General features: G+C 33.9%; 1 protein-coding gene across 3 annotated transcripts; it reads right to left on the minus strand.

Moving 5' to 3' along the window:
• Positions 1–2,892: 2,892 nt before the first annotated feature.
• LOC118802905 (legumain-like) lies at positions 2,893–11,253 on the minus strand. Of its 3 annotated transcripts, none has more exons than XM_036563329.1 (14): positions 11,138–11,253; positions 10,905–10,981; positions 10,053–10,150; positions 9,879–9,960; positions 9,719–9,804; positions 8,388–8,463; positions 8,075–8,137; positions 7,581–7,647; positions 7,339–7,457; positions 6,502–6,591; positions 5,954–6,151; positions 5,493–5,663; positions 3,587–3,654; positions 2,893–3,424 (listed from the first exon to the last, which is right to left on the minus strand). In XM_036563329.1, the coding sequence occupies exons 2-14, from the start codon at positions 10,977–10,979 to the stop codon at positions 3,373–3,375; spliced, it is 1,245 nt and encodes a 414-aa protein (XP_036419222.1). In that variant the 5' UTR covers positions 10,980–10,981; positions 11,138–11,253; the 3' UTR covers positions 2,893–3,372. The 3 variants fall into 3 exon arrangements, with proteins under 3 accessions (XP_036419222.1, XP_036419223.1, XP_036419224.1); XM_036563330.1 differs by having other exon boundaries at positions 10,905–11,003; positions 11,138–11,211; XM_036563331.1 differs by lacking the exon at positions 10,905–10,981 and having other exon boundaries at positions 11,138–11,214.
• Positions 11,254–11,595: the final 342 nt, after the last annotated feature.

An 11,595-nucleotide genomic window follows, 5' to 3' on the forward strand; every position in this document is an offset into this window, starting at 1 on the left:
TATGTATTCTGCACAGTAATACACAGTTAAAAAAAAAATAAATGAATACAATTAAAAAAAAAAAACTAAAATGTGGTCTGTGCACAGCTTTTTTAAGGTTGTTTTATTTTGAAAAATGGGATATGTTAATTAAAAACAACAAACAATAAACAAAAAAAAACATATATATATATATATACATAAAGTGTGTGTATGTATATATATATATATATATATATATATATATATATATATATATATATATATATATAAACATATATATATATATATATATATATATATATATATATATATATATATATACATAAAGTGTGTGTATATATATATATATATATATATATACACACACACATAAAATCCCTTAAAATATAAAAAAAGCTGTTCACAGGCCACATTTTAGTTTGTTTTTTTTTAGTTTTTAAACTGTGCATTAACTAATTTTCATGTAGAAAATGAACATATAATTAGGTCAGTGGTGCACATACATTTGAAAATAACATTTCATTATAAAAAATAATCAAAATGAAAACTCACTTTTTTATATTCTTATTAATAAAATATTTTATTTATTTATTTATTTATTTATTTATTTATTTATTTATTTATTTATTTAATGAATGAACCATCACATATGGTCTCATGCAAAAGTTTGGGCACCCTTGGTGTATTTGTTCAGTTGTTCGTACACTGTGTCTAACCATCTGATGAATAGCATGTGCAAAAGTTTGGGTACATTTTTGTATTTGTTTTCTGTGTTAAACTCAGCAAATAGAAACTGAGCACTAAATGTTAAACCAGTGCATATTACCTCCAATGCAACTATGTGCTCCAGTCAGCACCCAGCAGGGATTAATCAATCTAAACCTCAGCATTATTCATCTGCCCAATCACTGGCAGGTATGGGTGTGATTTCCTGTGGAAGTGTTTGAGGTCTGTGTCCTGTGATCCATTACTGTGATCATTAATATTGGAGCACGAAGAGTGATGGAGCAGAACTACCTGATTGAAGGCTGCTGATTTTACACTGGATTGATTGACAGGTCTTAGTTAACATTATTACAGTGCATCTCTCCGTAATGTGTTTGTGTATTATACATGAAGATGCTGACCTCTGTGCACAAGCATATCGATTAATAAATAAATAGCATACGCAGGGAGATGGGCTGGAGGTGCATACGATGGTACTGTGAATATGTAGAAATTGGAATATTAGATGTTTAATATGTCCTCAATCTATATTCATTTATAATAGAAACTTGGAAATTAACTATTTATTTATAATGTACAAAATATATTCTGTGCTGAAACTGGTGTCTCCCAAAAGTTTGTCATTTGAGTGAACTGATGTTTACTAAACCTGAACAAATGATCCTCCAGCAGTGGCTCTTATCCAACTTACTGTACTCTTGTAGAACCAACATACAATCATTTAATCACGTGGAATTAACAATAATAGGGTTTCATCTTTGGTACCATCATTTCAGATTTAATATTATACTATTATTAAGATTAGAAGTTATATTTATTATGTACTGTTAAAGAAAACCCACCTCTAATACAATAAGTTAACACATCCTCTACAGTGAACACACTACTGCACATTTTATTGCACAATTACTATTTATTTGATAAATTTAACATGTTAATGTTATAAATAAATAAACATATTGTTGTGATAAATAAATAATGCATAAAACGTGGTCTTCGCCAAAGTTATGGCACATTTTAATTTTATGTTTTATTTTTCCAGTATGTTAAACTCAGCAAATAAATGGAAACGATGCAGTACAGTTTGCAGAAATATGTTATATTTAAGTTGTTCTGTCCTCTTTAGAGGATGTGAAAACTTATTTCACTGTGAAAATCAACAAAACATCTAAATTGATGTGTGTGTTCAAACTTTTGCATATGGCTGTATACAATCTTATTTAAAGATTATTTGCTTTTTAACCAGAGGTATTTTATCTAGTTAAAAGTAAATAAATAAATCAATTAAACAAATTAATAAACAAATGAAGCTCAGCTCATGTCTTGAGTACTGCTGGTACTGTTGAGCATCACTGATTAGAGATGCATAGTAAGGGCAGCATTTGTAATCTTTTCTGTGTTGTTACAATACCTGTATAAGCTCTTATAAAACACTGATGTAAACATGTGTGGTAAAGGGAAATTCCACCATTTTCAAAATTTCAGCATTATTTAATCATTGTGATACAGTCAGATCATAATTTCATCATTTAAGCTCATAATTTTTATTTATTTGTTGAGTTAAACACAATGGGGGACTGGGCATAAAAAGCCATAACTTTTGTACATGCCACATTTTTTCTTCCCCAATATGTGAAATTCAGCAAATAAACAGTATCTGTGCATTTAAATGTACAGAAACGTGTTCTCTGTAGAACTGCAGGGTTGTACTGTGTGTGACTTCCTAACTTTTAACTGGTGTTTAAAGTTAAAGTTTACCACTAAACTTTTCTTCTTTTCACAAAAATGAAATGAGTAAACAAAAATGAAAAAAAATCATTTTAATTATATTCTCTGCTATGCCTATACTGACCTCTTTAGGTGAAAGAATGAATTGCTTAGCAGGACACCTTGATGGCATCTCTGCGCGTGAGTGAAAGAAGTATCATAATTGTGGTGTTTGTGTAACTATCAGCGATGTTGATGGGGCAGGTACACTTTGATGGGGGGTCATGACTGAACCCTGTGTCTTATTCGATCCCATATAATGCTACTTTTGAAATTGTACACTTGTGACTCACTATGAGGAACAAGAACAACATGCTTCAACCTTTAGCCTAAATTACAGCACTAATTTGGTTGAGACGTACAGTCATATCCCAAAGTTTGGGCACCTTTAGTCAAATGAAAAATTACAAAAAAATAATAAAATGCAAAAAAAGTTTTATTTCCACTGCTTGTGAGTACATACAGAAAACATAGGAGCTAATTTTTAAACACAATATTTTATTTTGGTTGTCTCAGGAAGTCTAACGGAACATCTTCAGAAACCACTGAAATGAATCATTTTGAATAGGATGCTGGCCTCTTTCCACAAGCAATCCTCAGTTTCATGTAATTTGAATGTAAAATACTTGCTAGGCTTTTATAAAATGATTTAAAATGGCTTAAATTAAATTAAAATGAAAATGATTTAAAAAGAAAATGAATAATTAATTAATTCATATATTGTTAATTATAAAGATTTTTTGACAGGATGAGTAATGCCTTGGTACTTGCTAAATCATATGTAACTGAATCAGGATTATTTAAAGGTAATAGTTTTCAGATTTGATTTGCTTGTCAGAAAATGAATGATTTGTCATTGTTTCTCATTTCCATCAGGGCCCTTCAGGACTGTGTAGCTCACTCAAAGACAGAGGAAGTTCTTCTTACTTCCTTTATGGCTTCCAACATTCTGCAAAATGGAAAGGCTCATAAATTCTTGAGCAGGTTGAAGAGTTACTGTTATGTGGTAGCGCCAGGTAGCACCTTTCTTTACATGTGCACCTCTTGATACATTTCACACAAACACTTGAAGATGGTACATATGAAATGAACAAATCAATGAAAACCATACCGCTCAGTGTCCACTCCAGCTGCACAGAGCTTGGCAAAGACACAGGTCTGTGACAGGGCATACTGAAACTGAGAGAAAGAGGCAGAGAAAGACTGCAGTGAGGATGGTGTAAGAGACACTGCGAGTATCTAAAGAATTCACACTGTAGCAGTAGCAGAAGTACACACATTCATTATTCAAGTCAATGTGCAAAGAAAAGTACTCTAGTAAAAGTTGTACAGTTTCAAATTCTACAAAAGTAGATTCAATTTATTTTGAGTATAAGAGTAAAAGTAGCACAGAAAATGACTGTGAAAGGGTTTCTAATGCATTGTTAAAAGGGCGTGTTCTCTTTTGAATATTAATCTTATTGAGGACGAATCAAATAAGAAAAAAGTAAAGCCATGGATGGGAAATGTCTGCAGTAGCTTCTTCAACAACTTTGGCTGACTTACTGTTGGTTGAATTATCATTGATATTGAGCATCATCCCTAAAGTCCTTTAAGCTGAAGCTTAAAATACATTTATATCATTTGGCTTTCAAAACTAGCTGATGTGAATGTTTTGTGCCATCTAGTGTTTCCTTGCTTCTGTTTTACCCCTTTAACCCATTTCCTTGTTTTACTGTCATTTGTTGTTTGCCTTTCTTATTTTTTTCTCCTGTTGGTTCTCCTTATAATTTTAATTTTGATTTCTTTTCTGTGACTGTATATGATCTGTGAAATCCACTTTAGTGCAATGCTAGTTGTTGGAAATGTTTTATAGAAATAAATATTACTTACTTAATTACAGAGAAGGAAAAATGGAGAAATTAGCAAATCAATATATCCATGGATTATTTATTATTCACTTCTCAGTTGTTATAGCTGTTAAAGTTTAGATTTGTTTTGAATTTGCCGCTTAATCACCTGCTAGAAAGTGTGAAAATGTGTAGATTACAGAATGACGCCATGAAATGTAGTGAGGAGAAAGAGCAGATATTTTTCAGTTTACTGTAGGCCAGTATTTATAAGGCTACATGACAACTACAACAGCTTTTTACAACAACTGATATAAACCTACATAAACATTCATAAACACTTACATGTATCATTTATCATAAAGGTTGTATTTACTAACTGATGTCATGTTTTAAACATCCATCTCATGTGAATAATTAATTAATTAATTAATCATATATATATATATATATATATATATTTTTTTTTTTTACATTAGGTTGCCATGACACTTTCTGGGGTAAAATGACACAGACATTGTATATCTGTATATATCACAGTACACACACACACACACACACACACATACACATCTAAACCGCTTATCCTTCTGGGTCGGGGGGGTGGGGGTGGGGGGGTTGGAGCCTATTCCAGCTGTCATTGGGCAGATGGCTATATCACAGTAACATAATTAAAATATGACATGACTTGCCAAAGCAGGCTGTTTGAACAAAAGTGAGCATTTTCTGAGGCCCTTAGATAAACTGAGTTTGTTTTTACCATTTATAAGATTTAGGCTGCTGCATCATCAGCATTATGTGACTGTGATATACGTTACGTTACAAAGTCAGCTGTTAGAACATGTTATGTCATTTCACGCAAAAAGCGTCATGGCAACCCAATGTTGGAAACAAATGAGGTCACCTGACATAGATGTTATGTCATCTTGACATCAAAGTGGACCAAAGCAGCCTTTTTGAAAGATAATGTCTATTGGAATAAATATTTTATCCCAATAGGCAATATTCTCCATTTTGGTTGTTAAGCAAAGCAACAAAAATGGAGATACAAGTTTTCGTTCCGACAGCAGCATCATGTAGATGTTTTGGCCTTATGAACAATACAGAAAAGTGTTACCAATTCTTTTTTTTTTTTCTGTAGTCTGTAGAATAAAAACACAAAATACTAAAAATGGCTACTTTAGTCACCTGCGATTCATGCCAGTTAAAGCAAGTGGTCCTGAAAAGCTCAGCCACAGTTTTGAAGTGTTGTAGCTGAGTGAGGTTGAGTGATGTAGTGGCAGTCGTGGCATGTTCCTCTCCTCCTGCACAGCAGCGCTGCCAGATCTCCTCCACAGTGCTTTCAATGTTGGATTTTGTCTGGCAGACAAAGGATGAGTTCATAAGTATGGATACTAATATTACTATCCTGCTTCTGCTCCAGTGCTGTTATAATAATAATAATAATATTAATAATAATAAACGTGATAATGAGTATGATGATGATGATAGTACTTCAAGCAATACTAATTTCTGTGGTCACATGATGCGCATTACAAACAAATCAGTTTCGTCATATACAACTTATTAAAAAAGCAAGAATTTAACAAATCTACTGACATTTTGAAATTATGCCAAATTACTTACAAACACAAAATGTAATGCCTGACCTTTTGAAGATCATCATATTTTTTCTTGAGAGCATCTTTTTTCACAGGATCAGCTTCTCTCTCAATCTGGTGCTCCAGGATTCTGAATGGTGCCTCATAGAAGGAGACCAGATCTGTTGGGTTTAGGACTTTCTTGGTCTCCCTAGCAGATGTGGGGGTATTTTTCAAAAACTTACTGACTGTTAGCATGCTAACTTCCTAAAGTCAAACAGAAAAAAATTAGACAAGATTACAAAACTAAAAGAAAATAACTGACAGGTAAGTATAGCCATATTGTCCTATACATACAATTTATTAGTCTTTCATTTATTTATTTAGGCAGAGCTCTAAAGTGACTTCATGACAACTAGCAAAAATGCAAACTGACATTGCTATACAGTTTCTGTGAGTAAAGCAACCATTTGCTATATATTGCTGTTTTAGGTATTTTATTACATTATTATACATGCTGTAGAGGTGAGTTTGAGAATATGTTTAAATATCTTTTAGACTTCATCATCGAGGGCTGTTGACAGTAGGCTTAGGTAGCCTATTCGCAGGACACATACCTTGTCACCATACTCGCATGGGACTGACTTTATCATTTGGCCTTGCAAATTTCTGAATTCATCCTGGAACGTGATCTTATCGAGGTCAGACTGCAACAAATGAAACAGTTACATCAAAAACATTCAAATACACAACAGTTAGGAGCTATAAAAAATATTGCACTTTTTTCAAATTTCGAATTATTCCAAATAAACATATACATCATCTAGAACTGGTGCCCACAAGTGTGGTTCATCAATTTATCAGTCATTGCTTATCTTACTGTTTTACCGTCAGCCCTAGTTGTTACAATATGTTTTGAGGAAAAGGTTGGCCTAAAACAAGTGGGTCCCATCAGGATTGTGTTCAATAGCTCATTTAGCTAAGTTACTGTGCATGAAAAATCAGAGCAATTTTTCTTCCCTAACGTGACACATTTCTGAGTCACATGTCAGGGAGGGTCTCTGTGCTAGCTGGGTGTTTCACTCTATGATAGGTGTGGGTGGTGGGAAGGGGAGGTGAAACTGTCTCTGGGGGGGAAAACAAGAATTTTGTCATTTAAATGGTGTCATATGATGAGTCATACTTAAGTTGGCCAGGCACATGAATTAACAAGGTAAAAAGGTCAATTCAAGATTTCATCTCGACTTTAAGCTCCTTCTACTCACTTTTCATGTTTTGTTGTTAGCAAGCAACATCTACTGTGCATAAAATGATAATTGTGAAATTGCTTGTGCTGTAATAGACTACTTTATAAAAAATAATGTTTCACCAGTTGGACAGTGCTATTACAGTTTGATGGATATGAGAGAAAGTCAGTGAAAGACACTAGATTATACAAGCATAGAATTACAGACCACTTCGGTGTAAGACATCCAAACGGCTGACATCTCTGCAGCGAGAAAGGTCTGCCTCTCCTCGTCAAAAAAGCAAAAATATGCTACAGTATCAGGAGGACATGCTGTAACTCCATAGACTGAAACATATCAGAATAGTTTCATGTCAGATTAAATGGATACTGGAACTACCTTCACACAGTTACAGATCTGTGTTTGATGTTTAAAGACAGGACATTACCTAAGATCCCAACTTAACTTACTGCTGATATTTTCAGGGAGTTTCTCCAGCATTGATCCAGAGTAACAGCACTCCATAAATATCACCATCTGCAGGAAATAAAAAAAACAACATTTAATGGTTTGGTTTAATAAAGATTTATGCATGTATAATGTTCCATGCATGCAGACATGCACACATACATATATACATACATCATGTAATGAAAAATGCCCCTGTAGTATCCAGGCTGCACATCATTATTAGAAGTATATTTGTTGATAATTGCAGCAATGAATTGAGATCTGACGTTGAGGTCATATTGCTAATACTTTGTAGAATCTGAGCCACTTTTCTTCATTGTTACAAACGGTGAAATATGCATTTAAAATGTATTCATAAGGTTCAGTAATTAAAATAATGGAATAATCTTTTTATATCATTATCATTTTTTATGGTTATTATAAATACTTTAGTAATCAATATGAACTAGATTAAGAAAAAAACCTTTTAAAGAAAAAAATATCATATGCTTACCTTTGCAAATTGTTTATTTTTAGCCATAGTTTGGAGCTCCTCAATAAGATCAACTGCATAAAGCTATGATGAAAATGAATGTATATTACTATATTAATACAATTATTACAACACGATTTTATTAACCTACAAGATTGGTGGTCACACAGTTGCTTGTACTGATTGTTTAGTAATGAACTAACAGAGATTCAGTAAATAAAGGTTTGGGCAACATTTGTGCCCAACATTTCTATTATCTATCCATCTATCTATCCATCTACATATCTATCATAGATAATAGAAGCAGCTTTAAAGGATAAAGTGTGAAACATACTGAGGATGAAGGAAAGCAAAACAGGCCAGGAGCTCCGTGGTCTGACAGGAAGACAAAGATTGTGTCATTCTTGCCACTGCAAAAAAAAACAAACAAAAAAAAACAAACATTTGAAGGGTTTGGTTCAAAAATGCATAGATAACTTTTTTCATGATCTGTGCTGTTGTGAGTGGGCTATACATATACAAGAAATAACAATGCTATATTATGATTATTACCTAAAATGTATTTTCCAATGTATGTCAAAGTTCTCATTTTATCCAAAGTTGTTAAACATAAATATGCAGCATTTAGGAATGAAACGCTTCATTTCCAAGCTCTACTTTCAGATTCCCATCTCAGTGTGTATCTCAGTCTAGTGAGGTGGTTTCTAACCCTCATCCTGGAGAGTTGCCTTCCTGCAGGGTTTAGTTCCAACCTGCATTTAACATGCTGCCCCTCCCTTACCTAGTACTAATACATCTCATCCAACCGGTCAGGATCTTCTGAAGAAGTTAAATAGCTAGAGCAGGTTGGAACTAGACACTGCAGGAAGGTAGCTCTCCAGGACCAGGGTTGGAGACCACTGGTCTAGTGCTATTTGCTTGTCCAATGCTAGCTATATCTATCTGGATGAAGTCATCAAGTTATGATGAATACTGGCCTTGTCTTGTTTGTGCTGTTTTAAGTGACACTTCATTATGTGACTTTTTAAAGCTACATAATGTCTTTACAGATTATGAGTCAGTGTCTGAAATACAGGTTTATCAGTCACAACTGGAAGATTTTTTATTTATTTTTTTATGCCAAAGGGATCCGTAGCACAAAATATTAAATGGTGCCACCAACCTGTCTTTAATGAGTCAAAGTTTACAGATAGAGAAGAAATGGAAACTTAATGTAGAGTTAAAATCAGTGCACAATGCCAGAAACTGTTTACACCTCCTAAACCCAGGAACAGCCAGGCCTGCATTGCAGCACACATGTGACTTTGATAGTTATCACCCCACATGATAAAGCATCAGATGTTTACTTTATGTCCTCATGCTTTTGCAGTTCCTCTTAGCATTTGTCATTGTTTCCTGTTATGTGTATGTTGGTGGAGGCAGCAGCTTTGCAGCCAACAGGTTGCATGTTAAGCTTTCAGACTTAGCATTGGCTCCTGTTTATCACTTCCTGAAAATGTTTAGTTAGAGTAATTCACCCTCCAAAAGCAGCAAAATGTTTTCTAATAATGAATGGAAACTGAAAAGGTTTAGTTATCATTATGATCATTATGTAAACAAGATGGAGATTGTTCTAAATATCTCACATATCAATCAATGATTCACATTCAAAAGGTTAAAACTAACCTTTTGATGACTTTTTTGGGTCCAGTCTTAGTCACGGCGCTCTCATCCCCCCGCAGTGCAGCCAGGAAGTTTTCAGGTGTCACATCCTGTAAGAACAGATCTCAGAATGAAGCACATGTATGTGGGGAAGCAATATAAATGTGTATTGTAAGAACATTACGTCTCCAGTGTAGTCTTTCAAGACTCCAGGGTAAACATTTGGTCCATTTGGTTGATTGATAATGTTTCCTTTGTAAGGGTTCCTGTTTAGAGAAGAAGAAGAGCATTCCAAATGTTTTATTGGAAATTTACTTGCATTCAGGGTAAGCCATTGATGGAATAAAATGACACTCACAGCTCATTGTAAGCAATATCATCATACATCATAACCACAGTCTGTTCATCTGGGATTCCATTCTCATGAACTATTTGATATGCATGGCAGATATTAGCCTAAAACAAATGAAAGAAGCATGATACAACTGTTTAGCAGTCATTCTAACCTATTTTTGTAGATTGTTGCTAACAAGAATGCCATTGCATAACTTAATACCATCTCCACCTTTATTTGGCACATATGCATATGAAGCTTTAGCTTATAGTTTACTGTCATGGAAATGACTGAATAAACTGGAAAATACAGGTTGAATAGTTTAAATCAACTTACAAGTGTGTGAAGTACTGAAGACAAGAGTTGTTGTTAAAATACAATCACAGATTGTAGCAATACATATATAGTTTAATCATTTTCCATCCATGCACTTTCTAATAATTGTAAATGAGGGCCTGTATGCAAAACTGATATTACAACAATGTACTTGCTCTCAATGTTGCAGCATTCATTTAAAAACAGTGCAAATACAACATTATAAATGTATTTACAATAACTACAAACACCATAGTGTTCATATTAATCATGGGCAGCTGATTTGTTCCCACTGACAAACAACAATCAAACTATCATGAATATGATTATTATTTCATGTCTTTTAGCACATCTATCTAAGGATTCACATACTGCAGCTTAAATGGAATCAATAAGATAAAAGTTATTAAAAAGAGAAAGAAAGGAAGAAAGAAAGAAAGAAAGAAAGAAAGAAAGAAATAAAGAAAAAAGTCAGTCAGTAAGTCAGTCAGTCAGTCAGTAAGTAAGTAATTAAGTCCGTACGTAAGTACTTAAAGTACAGAAGGTGTCTCTTTAATGTACCTGCAAGCCATAATTATCCCAGTCCTTCGCCCCAGCCACAAGAATGGCCCACTGTTTACCAACGGCCACAGACATTCCTCTTACAAAAGATTTTCTTTGCTTTTAACAGAGTAGTAGACAGAATTGTGAAACGTAGGTTTGTGCAGTGAAAATCTATACCTTTATTCATTACTCATTAAAGTGCACTCAAGTGATCATGCATGGTTCATTTACAAAATCAGGTGCAGTCTTACCTTAAACTGTTGTCTGTTTCAAGTCTGTATGTCCGAATGTCTTTGCCAAGTTTGTGTAGCTCAGTTTTTTTTTATTTCCTGGCAGTAAAACTGGGCTGGTTTGCCAGGAATTCTATGCCTGTCATTTCCTTATTCCTGCACATTTACAAAGTGAAAGTGGCCTGTTGTCTTCTTTTAGTTTGAGCTATTTAAAACCGATATGAGTTTTTAAGTAATTGCAGTGTTTGGCACTTTGGATGTGTGCTCATTCCTGATCACACCCATCTGATCATCTCTTCTGCAGTTGGAGGCACCAGGGGTTTTCCGAGTTTTGCTTCACAGCAAAATCCCCAGAGTTGAATTAACACCTGCACTGTTGAATCAACATGTACAGAGTTCATTTAAGTCGAAAAGTAGAAGAACAATTAAGCAATGGTTTTGTAATCTGTAAGAAAACATTAACACAGAGCATTTAATTC

This window comes from Colossoma macropomum, unplaced genomic scaffold (genome assembly GCF_904425465.1).
Source record: "Colossoma macropomum unplaced genomic scaffold, Colossoma_macropomum, whole genome shotgun sequence".
NCBI lineage: Eukaryota > Metazoa > Chordata > Actinopteri > Characiformes > Serrasalmidae > Colossoma > Colossoma macropomum.

What these genes read in the sequence shown, in the direction of transcription:
- LOC118802905 (XM_036563329.1), bottom strand. Translation starts at nt 10,979, where the DNA reads ATGTCTGTGGCCGTTGGTAAACAGTGGGCCATTCTTGTGGCTGGGGCG. An exon ending in AATATGATGATCTTCAAAAG is followed by an intron (nt 5,664 to 5,953) that starts GTCAGGCATTAC and finishes TTTGTCTGCCAG; the next exon opens with ACAAAATCCAACATTGAAAG. An exon ending in GCTGGAGTGGACACTGAGCG is followed by an intron (nt 3,425 to 3,586) that starts GTATGGTTTTCA and finishes TCCATTTTGCAG; the next exon opens with AATGTTGGAAGCCATAAAGG.